The 21,023-nt window shown below is 40.5% G+C and overlaps 1 protein-coding gene across 2 annotated transcripts in view; it reads right to left on the reverse strand.

Moving 5' to 3' along the window:
• The window catches only part of IL31RA (interleukin 31 receptor A), a 71,901-nt gene that overhangs the window by 26,822 nt on the left and 24,056 nt on the right, over window positions 1-21,023 (reverse strand). For both annotated transcript variants that reach the window (XM_008952738.4, XM_063604451.1), the window contains exons 5-6: window positions 12,770-12,921; window positions 5,815-5,980 (exon numbers count right to left, since the gene is read on the reverse strand). In XM_008952738.4, coding sequence (XP_008950986.1) covers window positions 5,815-5,980; window positions 12,770-12,921 — 318 coding nt within the window. The remainder of the gene's footprint in view (window positions 1-5,814; window positions 5,981-12,769; window positions 12,922-21,023) is intronic.

Below are 21,023 nucleotides of genomic sequence, written 5' to 3' on the forward strand. Positions count from 1 at the left end.
TAAAAGAAAAAATTAAATGACAAAGGAATAAGACAATAAGCTTCACTAGGTCCCTCCTTGAGCTGTAAATTTAATGCTGGTTTTCCCGAAATAAAAAAGAATCACATTGAGGTGCCTATTTCTCATGGCCCAATAAAAAGGAAACCTAGAAATTCATATGAAGGGAAACTATTTTCTGGTTACGAACACTGAAATCATAAATGGAATTTATCACGTGGATCTTTTCAAAAAGGACACAGAGTAACGTAAAAGCCAGTATCTGTAATCCCAATAGAGCAAAAGCACAGAAATATCATATATGTGCATTTTTCATAGTTGTTTTCTATAAATAGCCAGGGCATAAATCCTGACACATGCCTTTTTCCAGTAAACAACACAGTCTGAGACAATAGTCCAAGTGTACAGGCTTCTGATGATCTAACCATATAGGGATGAAACAAAAAACAAGGAATTTACATTTCACTTGATTTCTGGACTGTCTCTCTCAAATATCCTGTCTCAAGCAAGTTTTGTCAGGAGATGGCTCACTGGCAATTTATAGTTGAATGCCCTGACATGCACCTGAGATATCAAAATGCTGAGCTACTGATTAGAGAACGACCCACCCACCTTAGCCATGAGAGGAAAGCAGAGAGTTCTAAACAAATGTCGTGAAGGCTAGTGGCCCACGATTTGGAGAAGAGAGTAAATGTCCCTAGTCAAAGCTGCAGTAGTTGCACTCTGAATTTTTTCTTGAGGAAGTAGCATGGCTGGAGATAATGTAATTAGGTCCACAAAGAATGAGTCTACTACTCAGACCAAGATCTAAACTATTTTTTAGAAGTAAGAGATTGTCTTCAGGGATCTTTTAAACTGTAGGTGATTGGATATCTTAAAGTAAAATTACTGGCTGGGCACAGTGGCTCATGCCTGTAATCCCAGCACTTTGGGAGGCCGAGGCAGGTGGATCACTTGAGGTCAGGAGTTCGAGACCAGCCTGGCCAATGGTGAAACCCTGTCTCTACCAAAAAATATAAAAAATTAGCTGGGTGTGGTGGTGTGTGCCTGTAATCCCAGCTACTCGGGAAGCTGAGGCAGGAGAATCGCTTGAACCCGGGAAGCGGAGATTGCGGTGAGCTGAGATCACGCCATTGCATTCCAGCCTGGGAAACAGAGCAAGTCGTGTCTCAAAAGAATTGTTTTTAAAAAAGTAAAATAATTGAACTCCAGCTAAAGACAATCTTATAATGAGGAAAATGTACCAAGTACAATTGAGTTAATAACTTGTTTTGCCTTTAATGGAGAGTCACACTTCTACAACTACTCTTGCAGAAGCCAAAGTCTAGTTAACACAGTCTAGCTGTTAGGCCCAGGATCTCCCAATGAGATAAATGCAATTCCATTAGAATTGCTTATAAGGAGATTGAACTGTGTTGACTTTACATATTATTTCATCTGAATCCCACTGAGGTGTTGTCTCAAAAGCTCTGCCATGAGTTTTCTGATTTCTCAAAGGCTTTTATGGAATCATAAGACAGGACAGCCAGTACTCAAGTTTCTCAGACAGGAAGCAACAGGTTGGTTTCACCCTGTCTACAAGCCAGTGAGATGTAAGCAGTGGCCAAGTTCCTCCCAGAAGACAGCCTTTGTACAGGGCTACAAAGTCATTAGACCTTCCAAGGAAACCCGCAGGATTAGAGGGACCTTTACTCCATCTCTCACGTGCAGAATCTCTCTGTTCCAATCATGGAGAGTCAAACTTAAGGCCAGTAATATTGAGAGTAAGAAAAAAAAAAAAATCTAAAGACAAGGTGTTCATTACTACCCAGTCCTAAATATTCATCTCAAGGATAGATACAGGCAAAGCTAAACTGATTATTAAATAATCATTCCAGGCACTTGACTAGAAATATGAGTGAAATTCTTCTTGGATTTAGCCCATAGGCAGCCGGGCATGGTGGCACACGCCTGTAGTCCCAGTTATTTGGGAGGCTGAGGTGGGAGGATCACTTGAGCCTGGGAGGCGGAGGCTGCAGTGGGCTGAGATCTCACCACTACATTTCAGTCTGGGTGACAGAGTGAGACCCTGTCTCAAAAAAAAAAAAAAAAAAAAAAAAAAAATTATCTCATAGGCAGCCATTTTGTTTTCGTAGATGGTAATAATAAATGAGTTTAAATTGATATTTTCTTCTTTCATTGAGGCCACTATTTCCTGCAAATATGGTCCAAAGAGAGACAATCTTCTCAGTATAGACTTCCCACAGATGCAGCTGTTAGTGAAACTGCTGCCTCACTACCATGTAAGTCTTCTATAGTTATTATAGCCAGCTTTCCATTAACCATAAATTGATAATGGATTTTCAGTTTAATCAAAGGGGGAAACGTAAGGACTCCGAAAAAAAAATTAAAAATTTCCAAATCAACCAAAATATCTACATATTCAAAGGCATCAATTGTCTGGACTGATGCAGCAACAATTGATACTATACTATTTCTATTACAATATGGGTATCCCCACAACCACCACCAGTTAGACATATACAGGTACCCCTGCTAAAGACCAACAATAATAAAAGCTAACTCTTAGCAAGTGTCAGTTTCTCTGAATTTTCTCATTTAATGCCCACAGCCCTGTAATTAGATACAGCAATAATGTTACTAATTATCATTTCTGAAGCATAGAGAAATTAAGCAGGTATTCAATATCATAAGCTTTTAAGAAATAAAGCCAGGATTTGAATCAAATTATATCTGTATCATGTAGTGAGTAGATATTTAAATGCCTAAATATAGGTAAGTAACTCTAATAATCAATATATTGAAATCCAAAAGAAAATAGGCAGTGCTTCACATTCAACTTAGAATACATGTTTTCAAACAATTAGAAAGGTTTGAAGTGGTACGCATTAAACAAATGGCATTTCATTGAAATAGGAAAGCACATGCTTTATAAATTTGAAAACAAGAAATGAGGATTGGCTGGGGGGTGCATTTTAATCAGTTTCTTCTGGGATCCTGAAAAAATGAAGAAGGACAAAAGCAAAAGTTCTCTAGTGGTGACTTTGATAAATAAGTGTTGATTTGGTTTAATTAGCGAAAGGCATAGGTAACACCAGCATCTGGTGTTTGCTAATTAAATCAAGCTAGCTGAACTAATAAATCAGATGAAATAGCAAATCTTGTTTCTGGCAGCAAAACAAGCTGAGAAAACTGACACGAGGGACTGGCTGGTCTGTGATAAGCTTGAGACTCTGAGCCACGATGGCACCAGGAGGTCACTAGAAAGAAGAGTGACAGCCATGGCAGGGGAAGAGCTAGGCAAAACACAATGGCACCCAAGGGAGCACTTAATAATCAGCTTGCCTGCTGAAAAGTGAGGCAAAGGAAGTGAACTATTTGCTAAATGATACCGCATGAACATCTCCAGTGGGGAACACAAAATTCAGAAAGCATCAAATTGGTTCCAGGCATCTGACCATAGTGGTGAATGCACCAAACATCTGTTAATACTAGTGTTAATACTGGAAACTCAACCAGGATCCAAAGGAATAAATCATTATTGTGTGGATGAGGTAGCACAGAAGTTGACCCCAGATGTTATCTGAGACCAGTCTGCAACTTGGGTATGAGACTGAAATCTAATTTTCTATTACAATATGGGTATCCCTAAACCACCTGAAATCATGAGGCCTGAAATCATGGCCATGGGGGAATTCATATTCTAAAACTCACATCCCTTATAAATAAATAAGGTTAAAGCCTCAGAGGAAGGTTAGAAGGGTGGGCATTTTAAAATTTCTTGTCCATCATTCAGAAGAAGATGTGTGGCCATCACCAAGTATTCATCCAATTAGTCATTCATTTACTGTTAGGCTGAAAAATGGCCCTCAAAATATCTTGTCCAGGCCGGGCGCAGTGGCTCATGCCTGTAATCCCAGCACTTTGGGAGGCTGAGGCGGGCAGATCATGAGGTCAGGAGATCAAGACTATCCTGGCTAACACGGTGAAACCCCATCTCTAGTAAAAATACAAAAAATTAGCCAGGCATGGTTGTGGGCGCCTGTAGTCCCAGCAACTCGGGAGGCTGAGGCAGGAGAATGGTGTGAACCCGGGAGGCGGAGCTTGCAGTGAGCGGAGATCACGCCAATGCACTCCAGCCTGGGCGACAAAGCGAGACTCTATCTCAAAAAAAAAAAAAAAAAAAAAAAGTCTTGTCCAAATCCCTGGAACCTGTAAATGTTTCCTTATATGGTAAAAGGGACTTTGCAGATGTGATTAAGTTAAGGATCTTGAGATGGGAACATTATCTTGGATTAGCCAGGTGGGTCCTAACTGTGATCACAAAAGTCCTTATAAGAGGGAGGCAGAGAGGTTTGACACACAAGAGTGGGGAAAGGTGATGTGATGATGGGGGGATAAGTATTGTAGATGGAAGAAGGACCACAAGCCAAAGAATGCAGGCAGCCACTAGAAGCTGGAACAGGCAAGGAAACAGATTCTCCACTCAGAGTCTCAGAAGGAAATGGCCCTGCTGACATCTTGACTTTAGCCCAATGAAACTGATTTTGGACATCTGACTTCCAGAGCTATGAAAGAATACATTAGTGTTGCATTAAGCCACTAAATTTGTGTTGTTACAGCAGCAATAGAAAACTGATACATTCATCACACATTTATTGATCATCCACTGAGGGTCAGACTCTGGGCAAGGCTCTTGAGAAAAGTAACACACGCTGAGTGACCCTGAGCTGTTTATTAGCATCTCTGAAACTCAGTTTCCTCATTTCCAAAATGGGAGTGACTCTACATATTTTATAGTGCTTTAAGGAGGATTAAAAATAATAGTAGGAGGATAAATAATAAGAATAGGAAGTCTAGCAGTTAGTGAATATCTACTATGGGCTAAACACATTATTTCATTTAATCTTTAAAATAATACTAAAAAATAGGTACTACTATAAACTCAACTTACATATTCTATTTCAATATAGAAAAGGGGAATAAATGTGAGGAAACTGCTGAGAATGAACTGAGAGTTTAGGTATCTTGCCCAAAGACACCTGGCTTGGGATTTAAGCCAAGCCCACTGACTGGAAGCGTTGCTCTTAATGACCATACTGACACTTAGTAAGCACTCCATCAACCTGCAATCCATGCCTCTTTCCTTTCCTCACTGTCATTAAAAATGTGATTTTTTAAATTGTATTAGTTACACCTTTATTTATTTTTTGAGTAGTAGCTCCAGGGTTCACAATATGTATCTTTAATTTATCACAGGATACCTTCAGATGATATGATACTGGCGGGGCACAGTGGCTCACGCCTGTAATCCCAACACTTTGGGAGGTCAAGGTGGGCAGATTACCTGAGGTCAGGAGTTCAAGACTAGCCTAGCCAACATGGTGATATCCCTTCTCTACTAAAAATACAAAAATTAACCGGGCATGGTCGTGGGCCCCTGTAATCCCAGCTACTTGGGAGGCTGAGGCACAAGAATTGCTTGAACTCGGGAGGTGGTGGTGGCAGTGAGCCGAGATCACACCATTGCACTCCCTCCTGGGTGACAGAGTAAGACTCCATCTCAAAAACAAAACAAAACAAAACAAATGATATGATACCCTTTCATGTATAGTATAAGAACCTCATGAGTATTAAAATGTGATCCTTTGCCTTTGGGGCACAAAGTTGTGCAGGCTCACTCTCGGGGGTACAGGGGGCCCCTGGGGTCATGAGATTCCATGATTCCCAACCAGGTGGTGACAAACTCCACCAAGTCTAGCCCAAAGCAGCCCTACACCAGAGCAGACAGGACGGGAATCGCAGGGAGTAGCTTGCCTTCTTCCTCAGTCATTCCCATTTTTTCTTGGCTCCAGTCACTCCAGAACTTTGACTCCTTGACCGCACATCGCAGAGCTATGACATATTCTGTAAAAGGCTGCAGCCCCGTGAGGTTGTACGTTTGGTTTTTATCCTTACGGTTCTTAGCGAAGTTGACTTCCATCTACAAGACAGAGACAATCCTAAACTGAAATGGAGAAAACACGTTATCCTCCCATTTTCCTCTTCACTACCTAGTGTACTTTTACATTTTTAGAACTAGTAACACTCTAAATCAAATTTTAAAATATATCATTTTTATTAACAGACTTCCATATGTGCCTGGGAACAATTGGTACCTACACAGATATGAACATCCCCATGAACCACCAACTCCCTTCCCATTTCCTGTATCTAAGCTTATGGGGCAGAGATTCCTGCCTCTGGCCTGGTCTGAGTGAGCAGAGCTCTGCTGCTTGCTGTTCTAGAAGATGCAAGCCTCATGACCCAGGGCAACCTGGGCCTAGGAGGTGACTCCAACACCTAGAGATACTGCCTCATGGAACAGCAGAAACAGAGACCTTAGCTGCATCAAATGCAATCCTCACGTCATCCACGAGACCCAGGAAAGTTAAATAACCATTTAAATGAAAGTTAGAATATCTACAGAATAGGATCAGAACACAGATTTCTTCACTCCTCAGCTTTTTCGTTTTACCCAAATCTTTCACTTCAAAGCACTGGTCTTTGGGTGACCAGTCAAGCTGCTGAAAGTCTCAATGGCCTGAATGTATAAATTAATTTTGATACTCTCTTGGGGAGGAAAGAGGTAAATAAATCAGTTATTTTCTCTAGATGTTAGCTTCTCATTGGTAAAGTGAAGGTGTTGCTTTATATAATTTCTGGGACTCAGCTCTCCAAGAGAAACTAAACATTTAGCTATTCCTTTTCTGAGCACAGTCATTGTTGCTGCAATATAAACCTTTAGTTCAATATAAACATTTAGCTCGATATAGCTTTATAAACCTAAAGTTTATAAAACCCAAAACCTAAAGGTTTATAAAGCTTATTTTGAGCTGATTAATAAAAAAATAAACTGCACTAATAGGCATGTCTATATAACTAGTATGCACACAGCATCGTCCCATGGATCCTGCAAGAGAAGGAAGTCCTGATACTACTTACATCTATGTCCCAGCTGTGAAAATTAGTACCTAATTGCAGCTCCTGTGCTTTAAGGAAATTGGGCAGAAGGAGGATATGTGTCTATGGCAGAAAGCTGACAGCCGCAGATGGACTTTGGAACTCCCAGCCTGGTGAGACGGAGGTGGGACAAGAAGAGGCAATGACACTTTGGGGGCTAAATCCCAAGTTCCCTGAGCATCCTCTTCAAACAGGCCCCGGAGATGCTGTGATGGCAGACTAGGGTTGTGGGGAGCGTAACTTGAGACAACCTGTTGTTAGTTAGGGATCCAACTAGAACAGGATTAAGACTGCCAGGAAAGGCCCAACCACATGGTGTCCTCCATATGTGATTTAAAATAAAAATACTAATCCACACAGCAAGTGTAAGGAAGTCTAATAAACCTCTATTTTACTTGTCATGCTTTAAAAAATATATAATATTCTTCTTTTTAACCTTTCCATTTTTCCTCCTGCTTTGTTGTACCCTTAGCACATGCTCAGCCTGTGTAGTGGTTCTCATCACGTACATTACACAGAAAGTTCTGCCTAATGTAGCCACGGAAGCCTCTTCCTCCCAGCCCCAGCCTCAGAGAAGATGAAACCGCTGCTCAGTCTTTTAATCAAGGTGCCTGTAAGGCTCCTTTACTTTGTTATTTTGTCCAGCCAAGGTGCCTCTGGCTCCGACAGGATCCAGGATCAATTGATCCTTTATATACAGGCTTAGATCCAAAACTTCCCCAACTCTGCACAGGCAATGGAACCCTACTAAAACATTAATTAGCTTCATCATGTTCACTGTTAACAATCTATGCTTTGTGCCAAATCCTAACTCACCCAAAGTGTTTGTCTTAATAGATGAGTAAGAAGTTCTGATACAAAACCTAAATCAAATTCTGTGTGTGTGGTTTTTTTTTTTTTTTTTTTTTCTGACTCTGTTGCCCACGCTGGAGTGCAGTGGCACGATCTTGGCTCACTGCAACCTCTGCCTCCCGGGTTCAAGCGATTCTCCTGCCTCAGCCTCCCCAGTAGCTGGGGCTACAGGTCCGCACCACCACGCTGGGCTAATTTTTTCTTTTTTTTTTTGAGACAGAGTCTTGCTCTGTCACCCAGGCTGGAGTACGGTGGCGATCTCGGCTCACTGCAAGCTCCGCCTCCTGGGTTCATGCCATTCTCCTGCCTCAGCCTCCCGAGTAGCTGGGACTACAGGCGCCTGCCAACACGCCCGGCTAATTTTTTGTATTTTTAGAGGGACGGGGTTTCACCGTGTTGGCCAGGATGGTCTCGATCTCCTAACCTCGTGATCCACCCGCCTCAGCCTCCCAAAGTGCTGAGATTACAGGCGTGAGCCACCGCGCCCGGCCATTCCCGGCTAATTTTTTTGTATTTTTCGTAGAGACAGGGTTTCACTATGTTGGCCAGGCTGGTCCCTAACTCCTGATCTCAGGTGATCCACCCACCTCGGCCTCCCAAAGTGCTGGGATTACAGGCGTGAGCCACTGCACCCAGTCCATAAATCAAATTCTTAAAATACTTTTGAGATCCCTTTCTAAGAGGCTCACATGGCTTTATTATACAAAGGTGCAAACCCTTTAGACTAGGGCCACAAAAGAATCTGGAGGGTGTTGAGGTAAGGTCACATGGATGGCAAACCTGGGAGACAGAAAACCTGAGCTTAGGTTTGCAACTGACAAGCCCTGTGATCTTGAATAGATCATTTAAGCTTTCAACATCTTGATTTCCTAATCTGCAAAAATGGGGATAGCAAGGCCTCAATTACAGGATATTTGCAAGGATTAAATAATTTGTAGTATAAGGAAGCTCTTTGTTACTCATAATATCATACAAATATGGGTCTTGTTATATGGACATGTTGGAATTTTAGCATTAGTTTTACATGGCTACATTTAAACAAATATTTATTGAGCACAGGCATGCACCAGGCAAAGGGAAAACAGATGAAAACTAAGGTCCCTGCATTTGAAGAATTTACAGTGTAACTGGAAGAGAAAGTTGAAATGCATTGCTGTTAAGTGCAATGACAGAAGCATGCAGAGGAGGGACAAGGCCCAGGCCCTCAGAAGGAAATATGTCAGGCCTGAGTTCTGAAAGGTGAAGAGATTGGGGCAGGAGAGGTTCAAAAGCAGAGGGTGTTCTAGGAAGAGGCACAGAAAGAGTGAGAGAACATGATGCAAGGGAAACAAGCAATTCAGAATGACCAGAGAGGCAAGAGCAAGAGCGTGAAGGGGTCGGTAGAGGCCAGGTCTCACAGAGTTAGTAATTTGGACCCTTTTCCATCAACAATGGAAATCTTTGATAGAAGGTTGGGAAGAGCAGAGTTGGGTTTAGCTGGGATTGCAACTGAGGATAACTGCTTGTATTTGAAAGCTAAGGAGAAGGCCAGGCATGGTGGCTTATGCCCATAATCCCAACACTTTGGGAGGCTGAGGCAGGTGGATCACCTGAGGTCAGGGGTTCGAGACCAGTCTGACCAACATGTGAAACCCCATCTCTACTAAAAATACAAAAAATTAGCCAGGTGTGGTGGCACAAGCCTGTAATCGCAGCTACTTGGGAGGCTGAGGCAGGAGAATCACTTGAACCCCGGAGGTGGAGGTTGCAGTGAGCCAAGATCATGCCATTCACTCCAGCCTGGGCAACAAGAGTGAAACTCCACCTCAAAAAAAAAAAAAAAAAAAAAAAAAAAAAAAAAAAAAAGCAAGCAAGCAAGCAAGCAAGCTAGCTAAGGAGAGAGAAAGAGTAGTACAGACTTCCACCTTCCTTCCTGCATCCTCCAGGAAAACAGGAGGCAGGACATTTTACCTCTGGGACTGGCAGGAAGCAAAGATGAGTACAGATGTGGGTGAGTTTGTCAAAGATACGGGGTACAGGATGCCAAGGGTTGGGTAGTTTATACTCGTTGCCCTCACTTAGTGTTATATGCGGTATAGTAATTTTCCAGAGGGACTCACTCTGGTCCTGGTTTATTTTTCTTGTTGAATCCTATCCCCCAGCAGCTGTAGTAACTCTGCACTCAGCCAAATAGAAGGAATTAAGGGTTTATAGCCAGTAGATTATCCCAGAAGTTTCTCAGGTTCACGGAGACCATGACATGTGGTATGAAGAGGAGCTTGTGCTATACCGGGGACTGCTCTGCTTAGGGGTTTCCCAAACTACAATTAATGAATCTAATGTTCCACGTAGGCAGGTTCAAAGAGAATGGTTCCAGAGCTGGCTTAGAAAGGAAGCTGGGGGGAGAAGTGGCCATTATCATCTCTCTGAACACAGTGATAGAGGCAGAAGGCAGATAAGGGGGGTTCCCAGAGAATCTCTGACCCGCCCAAGTGTTTACATCAGATGCTTTTGTGTAGATGAGGAAACCTGCCCAGGGTCTTGTCCGCACATGTCGACAACAGACTGGGGACCCGCCTGTGCACTGGGAGAATGGGGTGGAGCCACGGGAAGTTCACGCTTTGTGCAGGGGGAAGGAGCCTGGCCTCTTTAGCTCCTATGTGGTGGCCTGATATTCAGTCTGTGAGGTGGTAGCCTGTTAGCAGGAGCCCATCTTGCTTTGCTGAGAATTTTTTTCTCTTTTTTCCTTTTCGCCCAATAAATTCCTCTCTCCTCACCCTTCAATGTGTCCACGTGCCTAATTTTTCCTGTTGACACAAGAACCCGGATTTAGCTGAACTAAGGAGCAAAAATTCTGCATCAATAGGACAAATAATGCTTTTCTGAAAGAGTTCCAGACAAGGAGAGCATGCTGCAATAAACAGGGTGTCTATGGGTTTCCACAAGGGAAAGGGTCGCATGATAGCCTCCTGGACTAAAAAAAAGTAGGCGGAATGATGATAGTGGTAATTAGGTATATTCATAGAAACCTGAATAAATGACCATGTCCAAAGGAGGGGTTGATCCTCTGGATGGTTTCTACTGGTTTACCACAGGGCTCTGATGTAGTCACCATTTTTATTAATAATTAGATAAAGGTATAGAAGGAAGTGTTATCAAATCTGGGGATACTGAAAAGTTAAAAAGTAAAAAGTTAATCATAAGTTTTGGGTGACCAAACAGGATTCTAAATAGGCTGGAATGATAGATAAGACCAACATGAAGACATTCAATAAGAATAAATAAAACACCTGAACTTAGGTTAAAAACCAACAAATGATAAGATAGTAGAGGTATGTTTTACTAGCAAGTCTTCAGGAGGTAAAAAGTCTTAAAGATTTAATTGGCTAATAGTTGATTAAAAGTCAATAATGTGGCTGCTCATGATGGCTCACACCTGTAATCTCAGAACTTTGGGAGGCTGAGGGAGGAGGATCACTTAAGACCAGGAGTTCCAGACCAACCTGGGCAACACTACAAAAAAAATTTAAAAATCAGCCAGGCATGGTGGCATACGCCTGTAGTCCTAGCTACTCGAGAGGCTGAGGCAGGAGGATCGTTTGAGCCCAAGAGTTCAAGGCTGCAATGAGCTGCAATCACACCACTGCACTCCAGCCTGGGTAACAGATTGAGACCCTGTCTAAAATTTATAAAAAGGCAATAAATATGAGATGATTACAAAAAGGTGATAGAATTTCAGGCTGCATTGATGGAAACTGCAGAATATTTTCTCGACTTTGAGGTAAGAAAACATTTCCTAAGACACAAAAGGCATTAAGCATAAAGGTAAAGACTGATAAAACTCTAACCATATTAAAATTAAGTGACTATTCCTCAAAAGTCACCATTAAGAGAGTGAAACGTCATGCCACATAGTGAAAGATGTTTGCAATACACGTAACAAATAAAAGACTCATAAATAGAATATGTAAGGAATGCCTACAAATCAATTGAAAAATCAGGCAGACCAGCCAATAGAAAAAACATGCAAAAGGCTTAAATCAGCGCTTCCAGAAGAAGGAATCCAAAGGGCCAATAAACATGTGAAAAGGTGTGTAACTTCATTAAAGGTCAGGTAAATGCAAATTAAAGCCACCATTCCATCATGTTCATACTATGAGATACTACACAGCAATGAAAATGTATAAACTACAGCATTATATAGCATGAATAAGTCTTAAAAGCACAATATTGAGAGATAGAAGCCAAACATTAGAAAATACAAAATATATGGATTCCCTTTATATGCTCCTCCTCTATTTCTACTGGGCGCTTCTTCATCCTGGGACTCAAGGAAACAGGGCATAGTCTCTTAAACTATGTTCTTCAGTGATGCAGCCTTAAATGGTAAAAAATGAAAGCAAAGAAGATTACCATGAAAATCAGGGTAACAGCTCTAACAGAGATCATGAACAAAGGGCAAGCAGGGGGCTCTGGCATCCTGGAGAAGTTCTATTCTTGACCGCAGTGGTTTCTACATGAGCACTGACTTAATCATAATTTGTTAAATGTAATATTATGTTTTGTTCACCTTTCCAAATGTATGTTATACCTCATGATTTTATAAAAGGTCAGAAAAATAAAAAATAAAATGGCCAAACCATAGACTCTCTGGTAGCCAACATAGCCAGACACAAACTTGGATATAATGCAGAAGTAAATTTCTCACTCTTTATTATGTCCCTGTGCTCAGAAGGCAAAAATGCCTATTGTAGAACACTCTTCCAATCTAAAAGGTCCAGATGGAAAAATGGAAAACTGGAAGGAGAAGTACTTAGCAATGTCTCTCTTCTATTTTTAATGTAAAAAGTGAAATAATGATTCCAGGTCAACAATAGTTGTCAATGATTCTTTTCCTCTGGGCCTCTAATAGGAATATTATTATAATGGCATAACTTACCCAGCTGGTACTGTTGACTGTCCTGAATCGAAGTGTGTATTTTAAATCAGATGAAACAGGCGCCAACTCAGGCTTTATCCATTCAATTTGAATCATTCGTTTGATGCCCAAAACTGGTTTCACACTGAAAATCTTAGGTGGTTCAGTTTTCGCTGAAAATAAAAATCATACAACTCTCATATCTGCAAAAAGATAAGAATTTGCTAATAGCATCCACCCAAAATTGAAAAAAAATGATATGTGCATTGTGGTCTGCTATATGGAACGAAGATGGCATTTGCAAGGCAGTACAAAAGGAATGTCACCCCCCCCAACCCCAACACCTCTGAAAAAGGAATACCCAGTGAGAGAAGGATGCATTCCTGTGATTTTTCAGCAAATCAGCCTCTTATTGATTGGTCATATGCTATGCCAAGCAGAAGGGAGGTAAAAAGAGACCACACAACCAGAAAATAGGCTGTCTCTCTTATTTACTCTCACCTCCCCTAGGCCTCTCCTTCCTTGACCCCTAGGATGATGGAATACCCACTATAAACACTAGAAAATAACTCTCATTTTACTTGCACACTGCAAACATTTTAGCCTTAAATTTCTCTCTTTGAAAATATGCATTTTTCTAGTTATAAATGTAGCATATGCTTATTATACAACATTTTTTAAGTGTAGAAAAATACAAAGAAAAACTAAAAATCATCCATTATCCCATCAACCAGAGATAACCCTTATTACCATTTTGGTATATTTCCTTTCAGCTGTTTTCTGTATAATTATTTGCATTATCTTCTAACAAAATTGGTATTACGCTAAATAAAGCTTTTGTTTTTTAAAAATAACATTATGCAATCAGCATATATCCCCTTGTATTAATAATTCTTCAAAACATGATTTTTAAGGTTCATAATATTCTACTTTATGAACGAACATAATTTTTTGACTTATGTTCTATTATCGCACATTCATGGTTATTACAGTAGGTAGCTAATCAGGCATGAGAAGGACAGGAGAGGGCTCCCCCTACACCCCACCAGGAAAGTCAGGTGACCATCAGGTGATGCTCAGACCATTGTCACGCTGCCTTGCAAACCTAATAATTGACTGTAGCCAGCACCAGGGAAAGGCAGTTTCCCAATATATAAAAACACCCGTAACTGGTGATTGGCAGCTCCCCAGTAAGATCTCAGGAATTGGGCTGGACGCAGTGGCTCACATCTGTAATCCCAGCACTTTGGGAGGCTGAGGCAGGCAGATCAGGAGGTCAGGAGTTCAAGACCAGCCTGGCCAACATAGTGAAACACCATCTCTACTAAAAATACAAAAATTAGCCGGGCATGGTGGCGGGCGCCAATAATCCCAGCTACTCAGGAGGCAGGAAAATCACTTGAACCCAGTAGGCGGAGGTGGCAGTGAGCCGAGATTGCACCACCACACTCCAGCCTGGGCGACACAGTGAGACTCTGTCTCCGAAAAAAAAAAAAAAAAACTCAGGAACTGGGCGAGTGGGCTCAAGCATGGCCATTAAGAGGCAAAATGGCAGAGTTTAACTGGTATATGAGCTTCTGGGGGCATTCCAATGGAAAAGGGAAGAACGCCTCAGTTGAGCATGCGTACGACTCCACTAAATACACTGCGCATGCTCACCTCCTAAGTGCTAGCAGGCCGCCGTGCAAGTGGGCCCGTCACCGTAAGGGAAGAATCAAGGGAAATGGGACGCAAGGTGCCAGAAGTAGGCCGGCGTAGAAAACCCAAGGCGTAGAAAAGTCCAAGGTCAAACGGGGCACTTGACCTCCAGGATGCCCACTTGGCCCTCTTCCAAGTGTTCTTTACCTTCTTCCTTCTTTCCATTCCTGCTCTAAAGCTTTTTTTTCTTTTTCTTTTTTTCTTTTTTTTTTTTGAGATGGAGTCTTGCTCTGTCACCCACGCTGGAGTGCAGTGGCGCCATCTCGGCTCACTGCAAGCTCCGCCTTCCGGGTTCACGCCATTCTCCTGCCTCAGCCCCCCTAGTAGCTGGGACTACAGGCATCTGCCACCACGCCCAGCTAATTTTTTGTATTTTTAGTAGAGACAGGGTTTCACCATGTTAGCCAAGACGGTCTCAAGCTCCTGACCTCGTGATCCGCCCGCCTCAGGCGCCCAAAGTGCTGAGATTACAGGCATGACCCACCGCGCCCGGCCTCTAAAGCTTTTTAATAAACTTCCACTCCTTCTCTAAAACGTGCCTCAGTTTCTTCTTCTGTCGTATGCCCCTCAGTTGAATTCTTTCTTCCGAGGAGGCAAGAACTGAGGTTGCTGCAGACCCATACGGATTTGCTGCTGGTAACTCAGATAACTTCCACTGCTAACAATAGTGTTTCTAATTTTTCATTTAAAACTCCTTGAGGACAAAGGCTGGTCTTGATCACAGAGTCTAGAATTAACACCTGACATTTAGCAGGTATCAAATATTTGTTAAGTGAATGAGTAAATGGATGATGGTTGAATTTTCCTTCACATCTCTGGTGGTTTCCTTAGACCCCTTAGCAGAGGCTGACTGGGTAAAAGGGCATGACCATGTTTAGGGCTGCTGTCACACAGTGCCATTTAGCTTTCCAGAAAGGTTATACCAATTTCAGTTTCCATCAACATTGTATGAATACCCATCTCACCAGACTCTTGCTAGCTAGAATTGAATAGTATTATCTTTTTAGTCTTTGTAATTCTTTTTTTAATTTTTAAAATTTTTAATTTTTTGAGTACATAGTTGGTGTGTATATTTATGGGACATATGAGCTGTTTTGATACAGGCATGCAATGTAAAATAATCACATCATGGAGAATGGGGTCTTTGTAATTCTTGAAGAGTTTTAGAAAGCAAAATCCCTACTTAAAGACATGGACTTTAAAATATTAACTGGGTAAAAATATTCAGAAAACTCTTGGTAGCTACTCAAAAAATAATTTGTACTGATGCCTGGACTAAAGGGTGGTCATCAATCCGTGTGGCCACTAGTAAGTAGAGCTGTATACAATAGACATATTAAATATTTCCATAAAATTATTGATATGTATTGAGCACTTGATAAGTATTTTTTTAGGTGAATCATTTTGTTGAATCCTCTCAACCACCTAACATTTATTATATCCATTCTACAGAAGATAAAACTGGTATTGGAAAAGGGAAAATAACTTTCTAATAAGAAGCCAATCTAAGACTCATTTGTGTCCACACCAAAGTTGCTGCCCTTGTTCATTACACTAAACCACCTCCAGTCAGAATAAACACAAATACCTACTGTAGTTCCACTTAACTCTAATACTCTATAACCAAGGAGATAGAAAGTATTAGTTATTCCTCTGAATAAAAATAGCTCTCAGAATATCTCATTAAGAACTGATTTATATCAAGTGACATCAGCAAAATGGCAGACTAGGTAGCTCTAAGTTCTTGTTCTCCCATGAAAACATTGAAAAAAAAAAAAAAAAGACAGGGCTGGGCTCGGAGGCTCATGCCTGTAATCCCAGCACTTTGGGAGGCTGAGGCAGGTGGATCACAAGGTGAGGAGATCAAGACCATCCTGGCCAACATGGTGAAACCCTGTCTCTACTAAAAATACAAAAATAGCTGGGTATGGTGGCGCGTGCCTGTAGTCCCAGCTGCCTGGGAGGCTGAGGCAGGAGAATTGCTTGAACCTGGGAGGCGGAGGTTGCATTGAGTCAAGATCGCGCCACTGCACTCCAGCCTGGGTGATAGAGCAACACTCCATCTCAAAAAAAAAAAAAAAAAAAAAAAAAAAAAGGACAGAAACTGGCTGAACTAAACTTGTAGGAGCTCTGGAAATCAACCCAAGGTTTATAACCATTATAAACACCAAATCAAGACAAAGTCACCTTCAAAGTGGCAGGAAAATAGTTTTGTGGCTGTCTTACTTGCCCTTGCCCCACCCTCTCCCTGAAACATCAGTGGTCTTGGTTTGAAGAAGGTGGCATCTCAGGTCCTATTTCCCTTCTACCAACTAAAGAGAACAGAGCACACTTACTTATATTCCAGCCTGTCTGAGGGCAGACTAAACGACTGGTCTCTGTTTCGCCTAACTTTAATCTCAGGCAGGAAAAGAGCCAGGCACTGCTCATAAAAGCTACAGGGAGACTACAGACACATGGAAGCCTGGGGCAAGAGATTATGTATGCAGACATACAATAAATTATATAAAATCTAAGGAGAAACTGGGTAAGACTCTTTGGGAAATTAAGACATTCAAAAGCAGCTGTGGCCGGGCATAGTGGCTCACACCTGTAATCCCAACACTTTGAAAGGCTGAGGCAAGCAGATCACTTGAGCTCAGAAGTTTGAAACTGGCCTGGGCAGCATGGTGAAATGCCACCTCTACAAAAAAATATAAAAAGTAGCCAGGTGTGGTGTGTGCCTGTAGTCCCAGCCACTTGGGAGGCTGAGGTGGGAGAATGGCTTGAGACCAGGAAGGGGAGGTTGCCATGAGCTATGATGGCATCACTGAACTCCAGCCTGGGCAACAGAGCCAGACCCTGTCTCAAAAAAAGAAGAAAAAAAAGCAGCTGTGTGTATATACAGTGTAACTGAGAAAGCGCCAGCCAGGCCTACGCAAGATGTATATTCAGAAAAGAACTGAGAAGACTTTAAGTTTTCACCTTGGGCTGATCCCTAGGCTCAGAGTAAGCCCAGCTAATCTATGAAGAACAGCCCCAGCACAGAGTCAGTCTGCAAAGACGTGGAGAGGTAGCTGTTTTTTCCAATGCCCAATTTTTAACAACAACAACAAAAATTGCAAGGCATACAAAGAAACAGGAAAACATGGCCCATTTAAGTAAACAAAATAAATCCACAGAAACTGTCCTTGAGGAAGCCCAGCCATCAGAATTTCTAGACCAAGACCCTAAAATGATCACCTTAAATATGTTCAAAGAGCTAAAGTTAAACATGGACAAATAACTAAAGGAAATCAGGAAAATAATACATGAACAAAATGAGAATATCAACAAAAATATATAAATTTTTTTTTAAAAGAAGCAAACAGAAACTCTGAAGTTGAAAATCACAGTACCTGAAATACAAATTCACTACAGGGGTTCAGCAGTAAACTTAAGCAGGCATAAGAAACAATCAGTAAATGTGAAGATAGAACAACTGAAAGTATTGAGTCTGAGGAACAGAAAGAAAAAATATAAGGAAAAATAAACAGAGTCTAAGGGAGCTGTGGAACAGGATCAAGTCAACCAATAAACACATTTTGGGAGTTTCTGAAAGAGAAGAGAGAGAGGAAGTGGTGGACAGATTATTTGAAGAAACAGTAGCTAAAAAGTCCCCAAATGTGATGAAATACACAAATCTACAAATCCAAGAATCCCAGTGAATACCAAGTAGGATAAACCCAAAGAGACCCACACTAAGACACATTACAACCAAACCCCAGAAAGACAAAGACAGTATCTTGGAAGCAGCAAGAGAGATACAACTCATCACATACAATGGATCTTCAACTAAGATCAGCAAAAACCTTAGAGCCCAGAAGGCAGTGGGATAATACATTTAAAGTGCTGAAAGAGAAAAAAAATTGTCAACTGAGAATTACATACCTGGCAAAACTATTCTTCAAAAATGAGGGAGAAATTAAGACATTCCAAAATAAATAAAAGTTGAGAGAGTTCATTACCAATAGGCCTGCCCTATAAGAAATGCTAAAAGGAGTCCTTCAGGTTGAAATGAAAGGACACTAGACATTAACTTGGAGCCAGATGAAGATATAAAGATCTCTAGTATAAATACACAAGCAAATATAAAAGCTAGTATTATTGTAATTATGGTTTATAATTCCTCTTTTTATTTTCCAAAGAATTTAAAAGACTAATGTATGACAAACAATTATAGCTTTATGGTATACAATGGATACAGATGTAATTTGTGACATCAATGACATAAAATGGGGATGGGGAATGAAGCTGTGTAGGAGTAGAGTTTTATATGCAATTGAAGTTAAGTTGATATCATTTCAAATTAGATTGTTATAACTTTAGATGCTATTTGTAGTCCCCATGGTAATCTCAAAGAAAGTATCTATAGAAAATACACCAAAGGAAATCAAAACACGTCACCACAAAGAAATCAACTAAACACAAAAGAAGACAATAATGAAAAAAAGAGGGATAAAAAAGCTATAAAATATAAAAGAAAAAATTTTAAATGTCAAAAGTAAGTCCTTCCTTATCAACAATTACTTTAAATGTAAATAGGTTAAACTCTCCAACCCAAATACACAGATCAGCAGATAATTAAAGAAAAAAAAATCCAACTGGCTGGGCACAAGGGCTCATGCTGGTAATCTCAACATTTTGGGAGGCCAAAGCAGAGGGTTCATTTGAGGCCAGAAGTTCAAGACCAGCCTGAGTAACATAGCAAGTCTCTATAAAAAATAAAATAAAAAATTTAAATTAAAAAAAGATCTAACTATATGCTATCTACAAAGACTAACTTTAGATCTGAAAATACAAATAGATTGAAAGTGAAAGGATGAAAAAAGATGTTCCATGCAAATAGTAAACAAAAGAGAGCAGGGTGGGCATACTAAAATCAGACAGAATACATTTTAAGTCAAAAACTGATGCATATCAAACATAGCTAAAGTTTATTTATTTAGATACCACTAACTGTAATAATTTATGTCAGAGGCTGGACCAAAGTAAACTCCGGCATTATCTGTGAAAAAGGTTTAAGCAAATTATCACTGTAAACTGGGGGTAGGGAGGACGTATCTCAATTAGAGATCAAAATATATATATTTTTTGAGATGGAGTCTTGCTCTGTTACCAGGCTGGAGTGTAGTGGCATGATCTCGGCTCACTGCAACCTCTGCTTCCCGAGTGCAAGTGATTTTCCTGCCTCAGCCTCCCACTCGGGAGGGGTGCGCACCACCACACCCAGCTAATTTTTGTATTTTTAGTAGAGATGGGGTTTCACCATGTTGGCCAGGATGGTCTCAATCTCTTGACCTCATGATTCGCCCGCCTCAGCCTCCCAAAGTGCTGGGATTACAGGCGTGAGCCACCACGCCAGCCCAAAATATTTTTAATTGCTCTTAAAAGCACTGTCATAGTTCTATCCACTTGAATTTAAATAAGAAAAGTTCTATTGAAAGTAATGGCAAAAACCACAATTACTTTTGTACTAACCTAATTATTATAAAATTATTATGCTTATTATTCTGATATTAAATGCTTTCATTAAAGGATTAAAAAAAAATCTTAGTACTTAGCAACACTTTACCAGGTCCTAGAAACATATTATAAAAACAGAGTTTCTTCAGAGTTTAATTTTATAATTCCAGTATTGTATCAATTTAGGCCAAAATTCCTCCTCAAAGTTTTAAGCAGTGGCAATTACAGAATATTTAAATAGATACTAAATCTAGTTGAAAGAAGGACTAGAAAGTTTGTTTTGTTTTGTTTTGAGTTTTCTTTGTAACTGAATTTGCTTTTTAATATTTTAATTGCTAAAGTAATAATACACTTATTTTAAGAAAGTAAAAATAGTAATAATGAAGGTTTTTGAGAAAAAGTGAATAATCTTGTCGCCTTCCAGGTCTATCATCATGAATTAACACCAATGTTTACAGTGTGGAGTAAGTCTTCCAAAGGGAGGTCTTAAAAAAAATGTTTTATAAAGAAACCAAGTCAAAAACTTCCCACAAAGAAAGCCCAGGCCCAGATGGCTTCACTGAGGAAATCTATTGACAGGTTTAAAAATAATTAACACTAGTCTTTCACAGACTTTTCCAAAAAATAGAAGATGAGGAAACACTTACCAGCTCATTCTATGAGGCCAATATTACCCTGATACCAAAAACAAAGATATCACAAGAAAGCTACAGACCATATCCATGTTGAATATAGGAGCAAAAATCCTCAATAAAAAACCAGGAATCCAAATTCAGCGACATATAAAAAGAATTATACACCACAACCAAGTGGAATTTATTACAGAAATACAAGGTTTGTTTAACTTATGAAAACCAGTCAATGTAAGACACCATTTTAATAAAAGACAAAACCATATGATCATCCCACCAGATAAAGAAAAGGCATGTGACAAGATCCCACACCTATTCACAATAAGGAAATGCTCAACAAACTATGAGTGGAAGGAAATTTTCTCAATGTGCAATGGGTATCTACAAAACCCATAGCTAAACTAACATCAAACTTAAATGGTGAAAGACTAGATGCTTTCCCCCTAAGATCAGGAACAAGA

This window comes from Pan paniscus, chromosome 4 (assembly GCF_029289425.2).
Source record: "Pan paniscus chromosome 4, NHGRI_mPanPan1-v2.0_pri, whole genome shotgun sequence".
NCBI lineage: Eukaryota > Metazoa > Chordata > Mammalia > Primates > Hominidae > Pan > Pan paniscus.